Here is a 23181-nt window from a genome sequence, read left to right on the forward strand (position 1 = left end):
CAGTGAAAAAATGAGAGCCCCATTTTCAGATAAGTGGTGGAAACACTTATATGATAACCTAGTCCCAATGGACTGCTGACATTTTTTCCATGTTGTTTGCTGTACTTTTTCAACTGACCTGTTTTTCTGCTTATCTACAGGGAACTTCCCAGACATGAACTATGTACGTATAAATTATATATTATATATATATTGCTGCCAAGAGAAAATTTCCACTAACACAGGAATCAGTACAGGTCCTGCACAAACATATATTTGGGTCATGAATGCATTTTATATTCAGAAGGCATCTAGTACATTAAGACTGTGAACTCAGCAAGGAACTGTGCTTGCTACTGTCATGTAGATAGTTAATATATAACTGAACAGGCACAGACACAGCATGAGAAGTCTCCCATCTCAGAAATACTGAGAGACATCTCTTATCTCCTTGCTTGATCACACTGACTGCAATCTAACAAATTAAAATAATTTAATTAGCAATTATGGTTCCAGTTCCAAAATCTGCATGAAAATAAATCAATTAAGAAGCAAGTGAAGTGACATACCTGTGGGGCATATCCAGGAGGCACATAAATAGTAGGCACTGAACCATTTGGGGACATCATTGGAACCTGAGCAGGACCTAAGTGGGTTACAGAAACATTCAGTACAGCACAATTTAATAATTTGAAAAAGCTAAAAGAGCATACTGAGCAGCAAAGTCTCTGTGAAAAATATACAAGATAACATGGATAAACAAAGGCAATGAACTGTACAGAAAAAATTATAGCAAAGGGCAGTCTTTGGAATCTAAAAAACAGTTGAACAAAACCAGAAACAAGCTAAAAAAATCCCCAGCAGATATTTCTCCCATCTCTGTCAATAAACTTATTGAAGAGCTCATGTAAAAACTCAACAGATGACAAATCAAAAGAAATGCCCCAAGATGAAATGACAATAGAAGAGACTATAAAACAGAAACAAACAAAAGTATTTGAAACAAGCTGCTGAAACCAGATCATATTCAGTTAAGAGTTACAAAGAAAATTATTTACAAAATGGCTGGTTTTTACTATGGTCTTAAAAACTAAAGTAGTCTCAGTACCACAGCAGCAGGAGGTGGTGAGTGAGACATGAACTTAAGGTCCTGGGGAAAAGCCACTGTATTACCACCTAGTAAGTCTGCTTCAGCTAAAGGAAAATGTCAGGATACCATGGTGATCCTTGTTCCATGCAAACCATAAAAAAAAGGAGTTTACACACACTTAGATAAATATGACACAATAGCATTTATAGATAAAGTATTGCCTAGAAAATCAGATCCCTTCAAAGAGCACAGGGATGCTGTCACATACTTGGATTTTCAAAAAGCTTTTGACAATGTCTCTCAAAGACTCTTAAAGAAGTAATGCTGCCTTCGGTTAGAAAGGGAAAAGGTCTTTCCATAAATAAATGGAGACTGGAGAACAGGAAGCTAAGAGAAGTGAACGATCAGTTTTTGAAGTTCTTCGAGTGACCAAGAAAAGTGTCCCACAGGCACATAAAGAACCTGTTCTGCGTGTTAGACAAAGCTTCCAGAAAAGAAAATGAACAGCAAGGTGAAAAATTGTTGCTATGCTCTCAGAGAGCAGTAAAGGATCTCACAGTACTCACTGATCAGATGACAAAAACCCAGAAGGAATAATGTTAGTAAGTGCAAAGTGATGCATCTAGATGAAACCAGAAGTGTTTCTTTACAGCGATAAGCCATAGATCAGATGTAAACAAACATACAATGCAGCTACTACATGGATTTCTAAAGAAATACCAGCCAAGAGTTGTTTAGTGGTATTCGCAGAAAGAAAGAGAACATTAAAAATCATTACTAACGGAACAGAGAACAAGCAGAAAACATCATTATGCTGTGGTGTAAATTCATGCTGTACCTCAAATCCTTGAGAAATGTGTTTGACTCCACCTTTCAAAAAGAACACGCAGGACTAGAAAAGGACAAAAAAAATGTTCACAGTGGCTTTCCACCTGTTTATCAGGAAAGATACAAGAGACCAGGAATACAGGATTCTTCCGCCAGAAGATGGTTAAAGGGCTGGCAGCAGAGAAACAGTAAAAGACCTATTTAAAAAAAACCCTAAAAATGGAAAGATAGAGAATTTACAGTTTCTTCTGGCAGCAGAGAAACAGTAAAAGACCTATTTAAAAAAAAACCCTAAAAATGGAAAGACGGAGAATTTACAGTTTCTCATTTGCAAGAACCAGAGACAGTAAACTAATTCACCAGGGAAACATAAGAGAATTTTTCACAAAATGCACAGCTAAATCGTGTAACTCCTTACTTTAAGAACAGTGTAGGAACTAAAGATTAGGTTCAGTTTGGGAGAAGTAATCCATTAAGAGCTGTAAAAAATATAAGTACTACTTTTACTTAATGAACAAGCAAGTTTCTTCTGTGTGCCTGCCCTATCCTTAGGCTGTCCTCTTTAGCATTTGATACAGAGTGAGCACTTTGGTACAGGTTCAAGAGGGGCATCCTTACCTTACTGTGTTTTAAATACACAAGGGAACAAACACTGAATTTTAATAATGAAAGAAATACTGAAACACAATATAATCTGAACAAGTTTTGTGACAAGACAAAATGTTGGAATGCAACACTGTAGGCTGCATTCTGCAAATTTCCAATTCAGTATTTTGAAGCTATCAGAAGTACCAATCCAACTTAGTGCAGTCTCAGTAATACTTCTGAAAGGGCATTCATAGCTCCACCTTAATGTTTTTTGAAACTCTGTTAGGATCTGCAAATGGCAAGTACTAAGTAAATGCGAAGTACGTAAATAAGATTAGCACACCTCACTCTGATACATATGGACTTGACAGAAAAATAAAGGTACCTCTGTCTGAAAGCAAAAAGCAGGAAAAAGCAATGAAAAGCACTCCTTAGAAAAGCAGCATGCAATCCAACTTAATTGCATGTATTATAGAAACTTCTTTAGAATAAGACGCAGAAGTTTGCAAACATGCTACCTAAAAAGAATCACAGCTTTATTATCAACAGAATGCTCACCCACAACAGGGAGAGGGGGTGAAGAGACTTTCTAAGAACAAGGTCTTTAATGAATTATTCACTGAACTGTGCAACAGCGAAGAATATAGACTACAGTAAGCTATAAATTGAGAACTGAACATTCTTCCAGCGTTTTTGCTCATCTGAAACTCAAATATGTTTCAGCCAAAGTTTCTCCTGAATATGAAGTGCTAAAAAAGAAATGAAAGTGAAGCAAAAATCAGCAAAAGAAACTTAAAATAGTGCATTACCTCACTACAATAAAATCAAAAAGGTCAAAAATAATGGAAGCACGTTTATTTTAAGTTGCCATTGAAATAATGTTTTAAAATCTCACATAAGAAGGTGGATTTTATACAACTTCTATCTTGCATTGCTTACCTGCAGTCTTTCTATAATGAGTACAAAACACTTCCATTAAACTCACAATTTAAAACTATGTAATTTCCAAGTAAATGGAAAATTAAGACCACATTTACTTGAACTTCTTAGAGAATACCATGTCCTTGGGGGACAACGAATCGCACATATGCAAGCGGTTTCTTTGAGAACTGGTGATTATCTTTGTTTGGCTTTTTTGTTTTGTTTTGCTGTAAGCATTTAGAGAATATTGTTTAACAACCTTTTTTTAAGGTTTACTTATTTAGCACTTTAATCTCTCTGACAAACAGAGAGCAGTTATCTCCCATCCAGTACAAAGGTTGATCCACAAAGCCATTTTCAGTATACCGTAACTTAGCAGTCACAAAAGTAAAGGCATAAACTGAATGTATGAACCAGAAAAAATATTGCAGTATTAGAATAGAGTCAAATCAGTAGTTTCAAAATTTGCATCCCATCTTTTGCACTTTAAAGTACCAGAATCAACAAAAACATATTTGAATATTCAAGAACTCTAATTTACTTCTGATTAGATTTCCAAGTGGCTGTGAAATGAAATTTCTAGGCGGACATCCAAGAAAATGATAAGCATGGGACAAAAACTCGACAGACTTCACAGGTGTTTTGAATGAATATTGTGTTTTACAGCAAGATTACTGATTTTTTGATAGGAAACATATTACAACCTGCAAAATTGTATCTGAAGATAAAATTATAATATGCTACAAAAATGTGTGTTTTTTCTTCACTAATGTGAAGATCTCAGCTCCCTTATGGTGTAACACACTGTAAAGAAGAATTGTCATGTTTCTGGGTATTGGCTGGACTGCTGCACGACAAAACCAGTGTGTTTTACCATGAGGTGAGAGTTATTATAAAGTATCAGCAAACAACAGCATCAGGAATTCATGTTAAGGAAACATCTAATTTTCCATTGCATATAAATAGAACTGATTTAACCCAAATCACTATATAATTAATGTTGATGACTTGATTGTTGGTAAGGGGAGGTCTCAAATCTTTGACACATTTTCAGGTATACAAGGTCCTCACAGAGGAAGTGGAAAAGAAACATTGTGGGAGTGGAAACAAGCACATAACTGGTTTACTTTATTACAGAAAAATGTCTCATCAAACTCATTAAAGGTTCATTTAATGGAACTGAACCCAAGACACAGCTGTTTCACCACACTCTCAATTTATTATTGTCCTAAAATCCCACCAACGAGGAATACCTCCTTCCCTAAACAACAGCTGATAAACTTCTCCAACGTGTCTATTTGAGCAGACTATAAAAACCTCATTATGCTCATTACAGCCACCATAAGCATGCAGCAAATTTACCAGCACTGCATCATCGCTAGGATCGTGACAAGCTGATCTAAACATAGCAACACCTGAAAACGTGAGGATACCGCCACCGCTCGCCTAGCACACACACCATTCCTTTTTATTTCAACCACGAAGCATCGCTCCATTTAAAGCGGCTCATAAAAGCCCAGGCAAAGGTGCACACACCGGATTCCCAGCGCCGGGCAGGGAATGCTCTTCCGGGGCACTCAGCGCCCGGCCCTGCGCTGCAGCACCCGGGCTCCTACGGCCTGCCACAGCTGGGCGTCCTGCTCCCCTCACGGCTCCGGGGCCACCGCGGCCCCCGGGACCGCGGCCCCCCCGCTCCGAGAGCGCACCACCGACAGAGGGGCCTGGCAGCGCTCCGACTCCTGTCCCACAGATTTTTTCATATTTTTTCTTGGCCATTGCAGCTCTCCCCCATCCGCCACTGCCGCACAACCGCGGAGGCCGCCGGCCCGCAGGTGTCGTGTTTCACCGCGGCGGCCGAACCGGGCAGGCGGGAGTCCTTACCGCTCATTTCGGGCCGGGCCGGGCCGGGCGGGCGGCTGCTCCCGGCGCGCCGCGGCAGCGGGGCGGGGCGGGGCGGCTCCCTCAGGTGCGCGGCCAGGCCCGCTCCGCTCCGCTCCGCCCCGCGGCCTCTCCGCGCCCTGCGCCCCGCCCCGCCCGCGCCGCCGCTTCAAGGGCCAGCGGCCCTGCGGAGAGCCGTGGCCCCTGCTGTCCCGCGGGGCTCCCCGCTCCGCTTTGTACTGTCATCTACCGCCTGTCGCTGCCTGGCGTGATCCGAGTCATTTAGCTGAAAGCCCTTACGTTAATTAGCATAATTAAGTGCTAAAGAATTACTTAAGTCCAGTCCTTCCCGAGGATTTTCCTTGAGCTGACCTGCTAATCAGTTTACATTTAAGAAAGGGGGTGCACAAACAGATCTGGTTGCAAACAAACACCTTCCGGCCCAGCGTTTGGAGAGCTGCAATGACTTTGATAGTAATCTATGTGGATCCTGCGGCTCATGAACACTGCTATACTTAGCATTAGTCTAATGTGAATGGTGATGAATCACTGCTATCCCCAGGAGGAAATAGCATTCAGGATTTACTGCAGCACATTAGGTTAACTATGGCTCTATAACCGAACACCCACACTTTGACATCACACAGGCGATGATATGCATCACTGACGCAAGCACTGACAGGATCAAACACAAAGGCCACAGCAGCAGAAACAATAGAGCGCCAGCTGACGTAGCAGCACACCCCTCTAACACTGATGGGCTGCAGTAAATCAATAGTCCCAGATGCCACAAACAGTTGCACCACTCTGTCTTTTACATAAGGACTAAGACTTCAAAGTTTTATTATGGGTTCCCAACAGCTACAACTAATTAAAAAATCCAGCAGTAACAACCACCGATTGGTCATCAACATTTGTCTTGTAAGCCATGCCTGGAAAATACTTCCAAATTAATACTTAAGTTAACCTCAACATCTTTACACATACTAGGTGCAACATAATAAAAGCAGGTAATAAGGAAATAAGAAAGCGAGTAGAGAACTTACTGTTTGGCCTAAGCTGGAGAAGAAGCACAAGAAGGAACTGGGATTGCTGCAAGGACACAGGTGATCAGAAGACTTCAGCTGGCAGTGCTCTCAATTTCACGTATCCCTTATGCTCTAAATTCATCCTGACAAAACAATCCCTTCCCTTCCCCCATCCATCTGTCTACTTTTGCCATCAAGGCTGGGGAACAGCAGCTAACAAAGCCTCAACATCAATTGAAATGTATTAACTGACTAGGAAAAAAAAAAGGAAACCTATCAGTAGACACCAGGCTGGCAAACAAAAGGAAAAACGGAAGGTAAAACATTATCATAGTTCCTTTCAAGAGTGGGGGGAGGGGGGGAGCATCAGTTTCTTTTAGAGAGACTTTGGAATAATGGATAAAAGAGCAGAAAGCTATGAAGCCTAACTAGAGTATTTCTAAAGATTACATCCTAATGAGATCCTGATCTTTCCCATGAAACCACACATACATATTCACAAGAAAATCCCTTCTCAGGCAAAGTGAAGAGATGACAGGTTCCTATAGCACTTTATCACTAATGCAGCTATCAGTTTTCTTTTATAATGGCCTGATATACTTTCAAAGGGAAAAGGTGACAATGGTTTCTATGTCCAAATGTTAAAAGTACTTTTATTTCACCTGTTTCTAAACAATGACCATGATGCAATTTTGTAATTAAAAGAAGACTGCAAGTCCATGCCTTTGAATAGCACAAACTTCATAACACAAAGTTACACTTGGGAATTTGCAGAAGAATGTCTGGAGTTGTTTGAGATACTACAATAATAAGACTTTTTATACCTACTTTCTGAAGCAACTGTGTTCCACAGTGACGAATTCTACTTCACTAAAAAAAAAAGTAACATTGATTCAAAGATGTTAATGTGGAAATACAACACATACTTTGTACTGTGCAGCCCAGGCTGTTAAATTACTCTATTTTGCCAGCTTAGGGCAATGATTTAGTAACTATATGGAAGAGTTACGTCAAAAAATTGTTCACTCCCTCACAGAGTTCCAATTTAAATATTGGCTGAACCATAAATCACTGCATTTCAGAGGGAGTCAAATGCAATATACCATACAGAGAGGCTTTGATAAAAATGTTATTATTCTTAGCAGGAAAAATAATCTGCACTCATTCTAATCTAACTGCACTGCATATAGCTTAGCTTTTTCTTCAAGTAGAGCCTAATTCCCTAGCACTGATGCTGAGCAGTACAGATCTGCAACTTTTTCAGACTAAAATTTAGTATTTGTGCATGCTGCTTAATCATGTTGCACTTGATGCACAACATTCAGAATAATCTACACTTTAATCATCCAACAGTTGTTACCACTAGAATTGGTGTTATTCTAATCAGGTGGGTTTGTGTTTTTTTTCCCCATATAGCACTGCAGACCAGGAAGTTAAAAAGTTAAGCATTGCTACTGACAGCTGCTTGTGGATAAGAGTGAAAAGCACAAGTGAGTCTCAACAGTTGGCAGTTCTTGGTGTGTAGACAGTGTCTTCTACAAAAGACTGTGTTGATCCAGAGAAGACAGATCTTGGAAGGAACAAGCATTAATTTCAACTTCCTCCCCCTGCCTGCCTGATTGTGCTAAGAATAGTATTACATAGTATAATTACTTGTAAAAGCCTTTTCATCATCCTGGTATTCAACTTTTTACACTAATGAGGTTTTTTTTTTACTTACCTGGCTACATTTGCTTGACACTAGAATGCAGAATTATCTGGCACATTCTGCTGTCTCAGCTGGCAACCAAAGAAGTCTCCTTTCCTATGTGCAAATTTCTTAACATTACTCCTTCCCAAATTATTATGCACACACACACACACACACGCGTATCTATGTGTATATATATATATACACACACACACACACACATATACATAAAAATTACTTGAATATGACTTACTGAATATTAGATGTACAAATCTAATGTACTGATTAAGAAAATCAGCATTCATATAAATGCTGGAATTTTACCAGATTCTAAGATAAGGTATTTTAAAATTATGGACAAGAGAGAAGAGTGCATGGATATAAAACAAAACAAAAAAAAATCATCTGTTGGTGCAAACTGGAATTAATACATCATATAGAGTGTGAGAAAAAAGCACAGCAAAAAGTCATATCAGAAAAGGCTGTCAAGAAGAAAATTCAGTGCCTAACTCAAATTTTTATTTCTATCCAAGGCAGACATCTCTAAAGGCATACTACTCTGAGCCTCTGGAATCTACTAATGACAAGTACTTTAATTTGAAAAGCTTTGGGTTGTCTAGGTTTCAATCTAATTATATCAATGAATATTGCCCATAATATTGCCCATTTAAAATAAAACCACAGCAGAACAAAAGTTGTTGTTATTATTATTATAAACAGCAAAAATCCTACTAATATGTAAAATAAATACAAAACACATCTTTCTTTAAAGAGACCAATTTGGGAATGAGCATTCCTAACTAGAAGATATAAAACTCAGTTAGTAGGATGTGGGGTATTTCAGCTTTCCAGAAATCCTATAATCCTGGATTCTACATGATTTAGCAGAAGAGGGAAAAAATAGGTATATCTAAAAAGACATTGACTCCACCGCTAGAGTTCAAGGGTGCAAAACCAGGGCTAAATCTTTTTCTCAGTATAAGGTAAAAAGTTAATATCAAATGCTGATTTTTAAAAACCCTCCCACCTAACAGCTCTGTCTCACTGAAATTTTACTCTCTGATGAGTTTCTTTAATTAGGTGAGTCTGCTGTTCTGATCAGATAAAAAGATTATTTGCAACAATACTAAGCAATGGAAAGAGTTTGGTCCTACAGGCCTACCTGTCTTAACACTGACTGCATACAATTATTTTTATGTCTCCATGTGAGGTGCACACTTGAGTCCACCAACAAAGTTTCTGGCAACACTGCAGTTCCACAAACTAATGTTCAGATGTAGGTTTCTTAACCATGAAATAGATTTTGAAGTAACACTTTATTACACAGTTTTGTTTCAAATCATGAGTGGAGAAAACAATCCATGAAGCTGACAATTCAAAAGATGACATTTGTGATGAGAAATCATTCTGTCATGCCACAAACGGTAGGGAACAAGGCCCAGGCAAATTACACAGAATCATATGGCAAAAGAGAGACTTAAGACCAAATTGAAAACATCTGATGTCACACACCTTACACTTGGCAGCATCCAAGGCAAACACTTGGCTTCAGCAGCCTGATTCACTGGCTGCCTCCAGAGGACAAGTCTCTGCTTCTGCACATTCACCACAGCTTGCTCCTACTTAGGAGAGTGCTGTGAACACCAAACGAAGAAATAACCTGGGTCACTTCTGCTGGAGATGGACCACTAGAAACTGGAATGGAACACGCTTAACTCATTTAATCCAAGAGCTTCTAAGTGGAAAATTCAGAGCCAGCCTTTAACACAGGAAGAAGAAGCCAGGACTTCACTTAAATCATAGAGGAATCCCCATTACATCAACAGAAAAAGGCAGCTTGCTTTCCCATGTATTTTCACTCTGGAATTTTTTTTTGAGGTGAAGATGCCCACCTCCAAAAGAGAACAAAAGAAAAGGCCAACTCAGAATTTCCCAGAGCCTCATGGCTAAGGGACACTGCTGGAATCAGGGAGCTACAGGTTCAGATTCTGTGGTACTTGCAGAGCTCAGATTTTTTTTTTCTGGTTGTGGGCAAGTGCTTTATACAATTTCCTGCTGATGATACTGTTTGCATTTCCAAATAAACTTAATACAGCCCAAGTAGACAAGCAGCCTTTCTTTTTGGAGAGACAGAAAGGCATAATTTATATAGTGATTTATACTGTCTGTCTTTGATGTCTGTCTCCTCACTGTCCCCTGCAGCCTCATGTTTTGTAGCATTAGAGGCATGTAGGGAATTCCACGGTCAAAACAGGACAAGCAACGGATTCAGCATGCTTGCTAGGATTAAATCATTATTTAGTGGGTGACCTGGGCTGCATCTGAGACTTCTGCAGCTAAATCTAAGTTACAACTAAGGTGGAATCCAAGCTTCTTAAACATGACCCCTTGCAATTACAATTCTTTCCACAGACATATTTTTCTCTGTCTTTTCACTAGTAGTAACAAGCCTATAAATGCAGATACAATAGGGGATGCTCTGAAGACAGTGGAAATAAAGTTTGAAAAACTACTGGGTCTTGAACAGTTATCATTGCAACTGACATGATAAGTACTTAAACATTTAGATTAAGACTTCTGATTCTGCTAATGACTTAAGGTCCACATACAAGAATTTTCATGTTCAAAAAGCTTTGCAGAAATTTGATCCCAAATTAATTAACCCCAAACCAGGATACACATAAAAAAAAGCTAAGTCTGACTGACACGATATTGTCAGTCAGACTTAGCCAACACAGAAAGGTGCCATCTTTGCTTGCTGCAAACATCTGTAGCCTCTTCTGCAGTGAAATGCTTCTACTGTTGCACAAATCCCTTAACACTATCAGCCAATTTTCACTGCAAACCTCACAATCTACTGCTCAAAGTGATGTGAAAGTGGTTTTCAGGGTCTGCAATCTAAATAATAAAGACTGTAAAATCTGTATGTATTAAACTTGTTTTGGAATTCAAAGTTTAAAATTTGATTTTTTTGGTGTTTTATGTGACAAACTCCTCGATTCTCCACAATGAATTCTTTATAGATCACTTAAACAAGGCATTATTTTCTACAGCTCTCAAGCAAGTTACCACATACAGAAAGTATGTGAGCTCAAATACTAAAAGCATCTATGGCAAAGGCTTCTCTTGATAAAAAGCTTTCAGCAATGTTAATAAACATGTATTACCAGAAAGAAAGTATCTGGGAAAGCAGTAAGCTGGGACCAGAAACAAAGACAAGCCTATACCACTGCAGTGTTCTCTTCAAATTCAATTTGCTTTGTAACCAAATACATTTTGGAAAGTAACAGACCCACTGCTTTGGCATCCAAAATGAACCTGGAGCCAGAAAGAACTGTGTAAGGAATCTACTTACCTGTGCCAAACAAAAGGCCAGGGATGAAACAACTAACTTGGCTCAGACATATAATGGTTGTCATTCCAAACCAGACGAAAGGCAAAACGACACATGCACACAGTGGAGTTCCTTACCTTACTTTACATTATGTATGGATCAATATATCCCTCCATGAAGTAGCTGAGACAAGAAAATTGCTAAATAGCTGTGAAGTAAATGTGCCCTTTGTGCAGAAATCTTTTTATTGCTTCACTATTGTCTGGATGCAGGAGATGAAAATTTTCTGTTGTTGAACCATGAGGGCTCAAGGCCTGAAAAACACTCTATGAATCAAGTCTATTCAATATTCTATACCTGCAATTGCAATTTCATTCCTGTCCCCTATTATCATACATCAAGATCCACCATGAATGGATACTATGTAGAAGCATGAAGACCAATAGCAAAGCAGTTCTTTTATCCATATGTCTCCCCACTGGACTGCTCTTCTAGAGCACCACTCTCCTATGTAGCCAGGTTTCTTGTAATTATATAAAAGTATTTCACAGCCATTTGCTAGCAAACTGGACTCCAGTCTAGCTCTGGCATTATTTTTTTATTTTTAAATCCCTGTTGTTTTCTACCAAAAGTGATTTTTAGCCAAGCAAATCAAGCTCTTCTACTTTGTTTTTATATTTTCTCCTGGATATACTAACACTTCTTATTCACAACACCTGGAGTCAGCTTAATTTCATCTTTTGTAAACATGAGTTATCAAATTACAGCTGAAATCTCAGCAGAATCCTGTAAACATCCCAAGCTATACTAACAACAACTGTCCTAATGCATTTTATGATCACACTAAGCTTTACAGATACATTATACTGGAGATAATATTTATCTTGTGAGTGAAATAGATAGCTTGCCTGCTTCTTCCTGCTCCTTATCAAGTTTCAAGTGATATCCCCATCCATAATTTATTAATCTTATGCACAACCTTGCATTGTATACACCTGCATTTCACCCACTTCAGGGTACCATTTAGACAACTTCAGGGACTCCTTTGAACAACAGCATGTTCTTGTTGATATTTTACCACTTCTGGAATACGCATCTCCTGTGCCATTAGAGTCGTCTGGATGATCAGCTTTGCTGAAATACCAAGTATTTCTAGAATGTCTTGTTAGCTGAAAGACACCTGAGTGCACTGATTACTGAGTGATTAAGGAGGAATACATTTACATCCTAGGCTGGCTGTGCATCATGCTTCAGCATTCAATCCTCTTTCATGCACAATTTAGAACCTTTAACAAAAAAAAAGGTCATACTGAGTCTGCTGAAGTTCTTTGGAAACAGAGATCAAAACCACTCTGTGCTATGCTTTCCAGGAAACAGGCAACATGCAGGTATCTGGCCTCAAGACTCCACTGCATACTTGCAATTCTTTACACCTGCATGTTCTAGTCCTGTCTGCTTGCCACTGGCCCTCATATCTGCCAAAACCATATCCTAAACACATGTAACCTTACCCAACATTAAGCTTCCTTTTCTCTGTGGAATATTCCCAGGCAACTCACAGAAATGTTTACTGTCCTTCTTGCCTAGACCCAGCAGCACAGTAGCACCATACAAGAGGATGATCCAGCAATGTACATTTATGTGCTTCTGAAAAGAACTCCAAACCCAATACCCTTCTGTTTAATTAGTCACCAACATGAGACTAGATTCTTTCCCATCAAAAATAATGGATCTGTTTTTCAGTTGAGAGGACAAGGCTCAGTAACGAAAAGAAAAAAAAGACAACACACTGAAATTCTATGAACATAATGCACAATTGGAAAGCTATTGTAGAGAAATCAGTGCTCTGTATGGCATTTGAAAGACCTGACAGAGGATGAACAAAGAAAGCTGTGTGGGCATAATAACAATCTAAGTGTCATATCTTTACTGGAAAGTGATGCAAGGAAATTTTGATGTGTATATAGCTGCAATTAAAAGAAAAGATAGGGTATTTCCAAGGTACATTTTCCTCCTGTTCATGCAATTTTCCTTTTCATAAGCATTAAAAGCCTGTAGTAAGCACAAAACTGTATCTTTTACAAATATTTTATTGAAAATGCTACATACATATGTCAGATTTACAACCTGTGTAGAAATGCACTAACACACACGGGCCAGAAGTGAAAAAATTATCAAACCATCAACAATTCATCTCAAAACCCTCACACTTGGCAGTGCTCTTGTATCCATTTGTAGTACAAATCAGGGAAATGAACATACACATTAGCCAGTCCTCTGCACCTCTGATCAATATTTGCTGATATTCACTCTTATTTTTCAGCTCTCCTTGCAGGTGATTTTTAAAGCTCATTCATGCTGGAAGAACTTTAACTGGTTCCAGTTGTTTAGACTGTCCTTGTAACTTACTAAATATTTTCACTCATTAATGCATGGCATAGCTACCACATGCTCCCCAAAACTGCACCGCCAGCAGTGTCAAACTCTAATGGGAGATAGTCCTCTGCTTTTGACCCCAATTCAGAAAAACATTCTCTTTCAGAAAAAACACAGTTTAGCTTCTCAAATTCCCACACTCACCTTGGGCTTTATTTAGGCACCCCAAGGATCTGTCTGCAAGCTTCATTTGTATGTGCTATCACTTGAAGAATAAGAGTAAAAAATCAGATAAGATTTCAGATTTAATTAAAATTTAAATCTAGGTAAGAGTCAAAGTACCTTTTTTTTTTTTTGGTACATCACAGGATCTGATCCAAAAATCTTTGCCCAATCACAAAACAAGAAACAAATACAAAGTTTATGGAAAGCATAACAAAAAGAATAAATGCAAACTTAAGTATGTGTCATATAATTTGGATATAAATCAGTATAAATCTGCCTGCTGCTTAAGAGCTTTACTGAGATGTCTCTTGGCTGCATAAACTGAAAGAGTTAACTCTGTCCACAGAGTGGTGCCTTTCAGAGTACAAACTCTTCAAATCTAAAGCAGCTGAGGATGCAATACAATTACACTTCATTTAAATGGTATCTTTCAACAGAAAAATTGTTGGCAAAACAGTGAAGAAGAGAAAGGCTGACCACTCTCTGTATATTAACTCCTTTTAAGAATTAATGAGCAATAATATTTACTACTGGTTTGGCATTTATAGTTCTTACTGCAGCTCTTTCTTCAGCTGCCTTGAAAAGCACATCCATTCAACCTTTGAACTGTAAAGATCATCCAAGGGAAACACATTATACACAGTATTTATGAAAATGGCCCATATATAGAGCATCAAAGCAAAAGGATAAGTGAAACCATTGAGGAATGGGCTACTGGAAAAACAAATGGAGAACAAGCAAAGGAGATAATTAATCAAAAGGGAAGGAAGGTGTCATATGCTTCTCTAGAAGCTCCAGTACCATTAACCTGAGACCCATCTACCAATTACCGGATGCTATACAGTCACTTGAAAAAATCTGAAGCTCTTTGAATGATGTCTTAGAGCACCTGCCCTAGACAAGCGAGTTTTCTAGGACAACTAGAAAGCCCTTTGTAGTGTGAGAAAGAGATTCTCTCCGGCATTAAGCAACAGGAACAGCAGTGTGGATAACTGTATTCACTTCCAGTGAATCTGGCCCTTCCAACTTTGAAACCTCTTATGATTACACTGTTTCTTAATGGCTTTAGGTGGCTGAACTTACTTGTAACCAGTCTTTAACTCACATTACACAGGAGCTGTTTATATTTGTGCACAGCTAGCCTATATGTAATGACCTTGGTTATCTTCTGTCTCTTCTTCCTTTCCCTCATTTGGATAATAAACTGCTTTAAGATGTAAAACAGATTGCTGCATGTCTGCAAAAGGAAGAAGGGGAATTTATATTACCATGATTTTAAATCAAGTTGAAGAGTGACATGATCATGTAAGTCATGCAATCTGACAAAACCTCAGTAATTTCACAGACAGTCAAAAAAAGACAGCTATTAATTTACTATTAATAACACATGCACAGCCACATCTATCAAGTCATGTGCTGCTGATTCATCTATTACTACAAAAAAAAAAAAAAAAAAAAAAAAAAAAAAAAAAAAAGAAAGGAAAAAAGGGAAAAAAAAGCAAACCCAAGAACAGAATTAAAAATGCCTGGATTCAAAGTTGCAGCATTTAGTTATATATTACATTCTTGCAAGAACAGACAACACACAAGGCTAGGGAAGGAAAGGGAGACTAACCTCCTGGGTACCCAACAACTTTTGGCATCAGAGAAGGCACCAAGGCAGAGCAATGCCAGCTTGTAAGCTTGTTGGCATGGTTGTGACAGCCTGGGCATGTATGAGGAACTGGCTTTGTTTGGAGGAATTCTGGAAAAACAATGGCCACGAGAGCTGCTCCACAACTATGAAGACTATTTTCCTTCCCAGTGTGTCTGCAACCCTTCACAACTACCAAGGGCCTGACAGTGGCAGTGGCACAAGACAAAGCAGCTATGACTACAAGTGGGCAAGAATAAACCAAAATCAATTCAAAGCTATTTCTTACTAACAGTAATTCTGTGATAGAAGTCTGAATAGTTTGACAGCTACAACTATACTTCAAGAATGCAGCAATACAACTTGAATTGCACAGGGTGGACCTACAAGGAACTCCCCTGAGGTCTCATCTAACAATGCACAGCATTTTCCAACAGGTGACACACAAGCCTGTATTTGTACCGTACATAATTGCAAAAGAGGATCCAGCCAAAGTCATTTATGCGCAAAGTTCTGGCCTTTCCATTTTCATGAAACCCAGTACAAAGTCCATTTATAAACACTGAGTTTCTACAAAATAAAAGCACCATTTGTTTTTAAATAATCAGATAATGAAATTAAGGAACTTCTTCCATTCTTTAATGTTAGCCATTTTCATGAATCTTTATTATTTTGGTTAATCAGATTGCATCCAATTAAGATAAAGAGAAGTTTAAGCTATCAGTTTAAGTTATGCTAAATGTTTGTACATTAAGCGAAAATACTAAGTAAAATGCCCACAGCTCTGATTTTTTTTTATTTAATTCAAACTGCTTACATTAGACAAACTTTCTACTTACAGAAAACTACTAACTACTTCTACTTACTCTTACAAGAAGAGATCCTACCAGTTTTTTTCCCCTTCTTTTCCCCCCATAAAGCAAGTAATATAGGGCTATTTCTTTCCCATCAACAACATAGTCAGAGAAGAAATCAGATTAACTGATTGCAGTGCCCTGGGAATATTATAATATTGCCAGACACAAACCTGTCAAGCCTAACATGCTTAATACAAGGCTCATCCAACTGATACCAGACTGAGGCAATAACAATACCTGAATCTCAGCAGCTTGAGTTAGTAGTTCACAGCCTTGGGGGCTAGACATGTCTGACTAGAGTAATGGAAACCAAGTTTTAGGGGCATTCTCCAGCTGCAGCTTAGGGCTGTAAATTCATTCCCAACATGCACCTCCAAGAACCAGTACCATCCTTGTAAAATGTGATGTTAGATGCTCATGGAAATAGATGAGCTCAAAGAGTTCAGGTGCTTGAGGACAAAGACATTCACTGAGGGTACAACTGTGAATCAACACACCTAAATGAGGCACTTTCAGGATGTAGCCTTATTTATTTCAGCTTATAATAGCAATGCTTTAGTTACAAAATGGAGACATCTCATTTAGGTATCTAAAATTATATGTCTGCATGCAAATTAGGACTTCAAACCCCCATTATAGCAAGTGGAGACCTACTTGGTACAGACAGTGGAGCCTGGAGAGCTATTGAGTGCAAACTGATGTCAGCTGAAAAGCACTGAGTGCACTATACCTGGTGACTAAATCTTCACTAGTTTCAATGGGAGCTTAGATCCAAGGCCACATATAGAAACACACATTTAGACACCTAAAATTAGATTACTTCAGTATGCAGCTGAAGCACTGATATTTCAAACAAAATGTCTCCAGAACCTTCCTAGTCAGGCTGAGTTTGCAGTGTGGAGATTGCAGTGTAGTCAAAAAAAGGAATAAAGGAGAAGATTAAAGAAGATATAAGGGAAGATTAACTGATCTGAATATACCAGAAAATCAAACAGGAAAAGGAGAACCTGACTGAACACTTTACAATGAATCTAGTACTTTATGAACTTACATCTCAGAATGCATGAAATAAGATAGAACCAAAGTTAAAAAAATATCTATTAGAAGAATGAGAAATAACCAAGGCAAAAAATATTAGACGTGTTTTGTCCATATAAAGATATTTACTCTCTTTAACACATTTTAAACAGAAATCAATGGCAGAAAACTATGTTTTTCCTAAGACACACTACAATCAACATCATGAGAGACATGAATTAATTAATTCTCTTTTTTTCTTTAATTTGCTACTGCAGAAGAGGATAAAACAAGTCTAGTTTGCTTTTCAATCAAACTTTTACCAAATTCAATTTGTTCTGGGAATGGAATGTTTTAGAAGTCTAGTATTTATAACACTAACAAAGTAGGCATAACAGTAATGTGAGCTGCTCTGGCAGAAAAGCAGCATGATAAAGTAAGTTTTTCCAATAACAGCTTCTTGTGTCATCCCTGCCTGCTTCTTTAATGGCTCGATGAGGCTGGGACCACAAAGACCTGGTCAGTCACCAGAATTAATGGAGGACAAGGTCAGGCAGTTCCCAGAGAAGGCTGAGGGAGCTCTGTTACGAGGTTAATTCTCATGGTCACTCTCAGAGCAGAGAGAGACCAATCTAAAGAACAGAATTCTGGATTGCTGTGTTTTATTCTTGTCAGGAGAATGACCTTGTTTTGCACTACTTTGAAATTTTCATTGAGTTAGCACAACAAATTTGAAAGACGGTCGTGACTCCAGAAGACTGCCTCTGCCCTACTGCAAGAGGGCCTGCAGAATCAAGAAGATGTGTCTGAACCCAGCTTTAATTCAGCAGTTGTACTAGAAGAGCTGCAGCAGCAGGGCTTACAGGCAAGTTTTACCTGCCAATAGTACTTGACTTATGAACTGAACTTGTGCTGTGTGTCAAAGCCAACACATGAACATTCTACATGCACTGCAGTGAGGGCTTAATACATCGTTATTTCTTTACCTTACCAGAAAGGTGTTTGCCATATCTCAATTCAATTTTTAGGCTAACCTACCAGTAAAAAGTAGAATGGTTAAGTCTTCAACAATATTTGCAAGAGCATTCATGCAACCCTGTTTGTCAATCTAAGCTATAAAAAAAGCAGCTCCTACTTAAAATTATTTTGGAATGAGACAGCTCCAAATCAAGCTGCTACAACCACGCTTTGTGACCACTTTCCCTCATCATCTTGTTTCAATACAAAATGGCATTATGTCTCCTCTGCAGTCATACTCCCACATAGCTAGCCAATACTAATATTATTTTTAGTTTGAGTGCAGGTATCTAGAAATAGAAAAACTTTAATTTTTAAAAAAAGTTTGTGTATATTGAAGGTCATTCCCAAAAAGAGGTGCTTTAGAGTTAAGCTACTCCTATAGACTCAGCTCTGACCCTCTGCACAGACATCCTTAACCAAGAATTAATTAGCTTCAAATCACTGTAGCTTTCTCTGACCCCATATTTTCAGCTGATTTGTCTAAGCTTCCCTCAATGCCTTTTATAAAGGCCCTCTAAATACTTCCAGTGGAGATCCTAAAATTAATATGTAGAAAAGGAAGTTAATCTAAGTATCCATGTCCAGTTCCAGCCTTACATAATATCTTTAGTCTTCTGCATAGAAGGAATGGATACGACAACTGAAATAATTTACCATTTGGGGTAAGGTTGTTTTGAGGGATTTTTTTTAGATTTTTTAAAAATTAACAGATACATAAAACCTTCCATCTGTTTTCAGAAGGCTACTGTGGAGAAAGCTGCAAATCATCATTAAAGATGAAAAGGAAAGCAAATAAACTTACACATGTTTTCATGCAGCGTTTCAGTATTTAGAAATGAGAAACACATAAATGGAAACAAGGATGAAAAATTAGTTTCTTCTCAGGCTACAGAAAGAAAAAGAGCACCCAGAGCAGCTTCTCTGGCTGGCTTCAGTAAGCTGTTCTTAATGGAAGCAGGAAAACCAAAGCACTAGATCTCTGTAATGCACATCTGGGTTTACTTGTAAGGGATCCATTACTCAGGCTGTTAAGCTACCTAGAAGACTAGATATGCTCTAGGAGAGAACTCTTGTTAATAGTGTTTTATTGCTTTTGCTAGTTTGTTCCATTACTAGAGAGCTGTGTATTTAAAGAAATGTTCTTTTATTCCTAAACTTTGCCCAAGGCTAATGTGGATACTGAGTAATTTCACAAACAATATACGGTATTTCTAGAGGTGATGTCACCCTTTAAGTCTATAATTGTGACCACTACTTCAGTTCCAGGTATCTTTGTGCATTATAAAATCACCACAGAATGACAGCACATGCTTCCTCCACTTACCACAGTGGTTTAGGATTTGATAATGAGCTATGGTGGTCTTGTGAGGGAAGCATCTCCCAATGACCATTAGCAACTAATAAAGTCCCATTCTCAGGGGTCTGTGGCAACTTGTACAGAATTTATGATAGATCTTTAACCACTTCCAATATTAAAATAAAACTCAAAACCAAAGCACAAGGTGATATTTGAACAAGATAAATGTAGAGGGTTTTGCTTAAAATGTACTTAAATAGCAGTTACTTTCAGATTTTAAGATGCTCAGTCTGGCTGCTGTAACAGAATCTGTAAACAATCAAAACCACAACAAGCCTGACAAGAGAAAAGAGTAGAAAATAGATCAAAAGCTGCCCTGCAGAAATCTTGGGGATACTGGTGGATGAAAAACTAGACACAAGCTGGCAATGTGTACTTGCAGCCCAGACAGCCAACTGCATCTTGGGCTGCATCAAAGGCAGCATGTCCAGCAGGGCAAGGGAGGTGGTTCTCCTCCCACCTGGAGTCCTGGCTTCCTCAGCACAAGATGGACATGGATTTGAAGAGGGTCCAGAGGAGGGCCAAAAAATGGTCAGAAGGTTGGAACACTTCTCCTGTGAAGACAGGCTGAGAGAGTTGGGATTGTTCAGCCTAAAGAAGAGAAAATGCTGGGGATACCTTATTGCAGCCTTTGCTTATATAAAGGGGTTTATAAAATAGATGGAGAAAGACTTTTCATCAAGGTGTATTGTTACAGGTCAAGAGGCAGCATTTTAAACTGAAAGAGAAGAAGTTTAGATTGGATATAAGAAGGAAATTTTCATGAGGGTGGTGAGGCACTGTCACAGGTTGCCCAGAGAAGTCATGGATGCCCCATCCCTGGAAATGTTTCAGGCCAGACAGGATGGGGCTCTCAGCAACCTGGTCTAATGGAAGGTGTCCCTCCCCATGGCACAGGGGTTGGAAGTTGATGGCCATTGAAGGTCTCTTCCAACCCAAACCATTCTGTAACAGTTTTTTTCACCAAATATTCTGGGTAATGCACAGGTTTGGCTTTGCAAACTCATGCTGATCTGAGAACAAACTAAAGTTTGTGTTTCACTACTGTAGTCTCAGAATTGATGCATCTTCTTTTCCCCTTGAATTCCTTGAAAACACTTTTCAGAAGAATTTTATTTCTTATTTCAAAGAGAAAAAATTAGGTTAAGCTGGCTTAACTTTTATCCCAGAGCCTAACCTTAATACTGATATTTCATTTAATTTCAAAGCATGAAGCATTTATGACTCATTCTAATTTACATAAGTCTTCTTATTCTATTATGAAAATGGCAATTTTCCTTTGCAGAGACATATAGAACATGGTCTCTCTTATTGTGTCAAGTAACATTTAATAGCCTTTAGCTGTAACTTGGGACTGTTACAAAATGTCCTCAAGATGAGTCATCTTCATTCATTTATTCTGCAATAGGAAGAATTCATGAATGAGTGATCTGCAGTAATTCACTTCTACAAAGAGAACTCATTCATACATTTCAAACCTGGTTTTCTGAATCACTGTAATGTAGCTGATTATTTCATATTAACAGAAGAAAAATTTGGCTTAAGGAAAGTTTCCACAGAATTCTGTGTATTTCTAGTATATGAGAAAATTTTCATATATTTAAAAGACCTCTTTTGAAAAGAAACTTTTTGGTCTAACACATGGTTACACAGACAGATATGTTCCTATCTATCTAGCAAGAAATGCATGGTGTTTTTGTAAAGTTAGAGACTGACAAATAGTTTAAATTGAAGCTGCATCGAGGGGGAGCACGAGATGTCACTATGAGACAAATCACTAGGCAGGCAAAGAAAATATTTTATAATATCCAAAAAATATGGCCATTGGCACACAGAAGTGCTCAATATAAGCTGTATTTAAGTCAAAATACAGACAAGAGAAACCCAACTATGATCCAAAACTGCTAACTACAGAAAAATAAAGTAAACATGCTTCTTATTCTACAGAAATAAAGAATAACATATATGTTATTTTAATTCATTAAAAGGTCACCAAAATAAAGGAATGGAATTCACCAAGTATCAAGGGTCCCTTAACCATCACTGCTCTCCTGCCATCCTTAGAGATTTAAAACCAGGAATTATTCTTATGAGTCTTTTCACTCAATATTATTCACTCAATATTCTACTGCCATGGAAGAGGTCCAAAGCAAGAAGTTGCTTCTCACTTAACGTTCCAGTTCCAAACCAGTCAAAGCTTTACAGACCACCCGTGAGAGCAGACATATGGTAAGTCAGTACAAAGACCTGCATGCAAATGCAGCATTTTCTTCAGAAGCATAGTTCAGAGAAAATGCATCGCGTGCTTCTCCATTAATTAGTGCTTTAAGTTTTCATTACTTCATTTACTCAAGGACAGCTATAAACAGTCACTTTATTCACACATCTCCTTTCTCCTGAAGAGACATTAACTGTCATCATTTTCAGGTTGAGAAATTTTACCCTATGTACAGTGTTGCCAAAGTAAGGACAGTTCTCTTTAAAAATAGTATAGATGAAAGAACAGCTCAAAGATTAACAGAGAATCTGAATGTTTCCAACAGGCAAATATTTGATGCAAAAAACCCCAATTAACATTATGGTTAGATTTATTAACAATCCACATTGACTTCAGCAGACAGCACAATATCAAGGTGAACTGACCAGCAATAAAGCACAAGAGAGATTTAGAATTATGCAAGGAATCGTGACTTACTGAATCATTCAAACTTACGTATCTGGCTATCTGCTATCTGGGATCCATAAACAGCTCGCTTCTTCTCAACTTCCACTCTTTCATTTTAGTATTATATTTACATAATTTCAATTTTTTATATCATACATCACTGAAAAAACTGCATATGTGTTCTTTGCAGAGACTTCTAAGTTGGAAAATTTAAGAGATTTTTAAGTCAGTCATCTTCATGCTTGCTTTCTAAATATAAACATCTTTGTGCATTTACCCAAACCATTCTCATTATATATTTCCACATCTATAACTATGATTTCACCTAATAACTGAGTGCATACAGTGAATAAAAAAATCAAGAAACTGATGTGAGCTTTCTTTCAAGACAATGCAAGACTCCTGCAGCTGTAACCCATTTTGCAGACTGATAATCCATTTTGTAGACAAGTCAAGGGCAAACTGTGTTTGAGAAGTTGTGGCAGAACAAAAAAGGACCAATACCAAATTACTCTCTGTAGTTTACACCATCTAAAATAGTTTATTTTATACAAATCTCTGCACAGAAAACCAAACAGTAAACACTCCTCATTATATGCGGCAATACGTATAATGAAAAAGGAACAGCATCAATTACTAAGGGAATTTCTTAAGGAAGACAGACCCAACAACCCAAAAGGTAGTAAGATCCACTG

General features: G+C 38.1%; 1 protein-coding gene across 6 annotated transcripts in view; it reads right to left on the minus strand.

Moving 5' to 3' along the window:
* Positions 1-23181, minus strand: part of FNDC3A (fibronectin type III domain containing 3A) — a 110577-nt gene that overhangs the window by 48503 nt on the left and 38893 nt on the right. For 4 of the 6 annotated variants that reach the window (XM_041466879.1, XM_041466883.1, XM_041466882.1 and 1 more), the window contains exon 4: positions 549-625. In XM_041466879.1, the coding sequence (XP_041322813.1) occupies positions 549-625 (77 nt within the window). Of the gene's footprint in view, positions 1-548; positions 626-1907; positions 1962-5287; positions 5399-23181 lie in introns of those variants that run through there. The other 2 variants (XM_041466881.1, XM_041466880.1) reach the window with 2 other exon arrangements.

Source organism: Pyrgilauda ruficollis, unplaced genomic scaffold (genome assembly GCF_017590135.1).
Source record: "Pyrgilauda ruficollis isolate IOZ18807 unplaced genomic scaffold, ASM1759013v1 scaffold20, whole genome shotgun sequence".
NCBI lineage: Eukaryota > Metazoa > Chordata > Aves > Passeriformes > Passeridae > Pyrgilauda > Pyrgilauda ruficollis.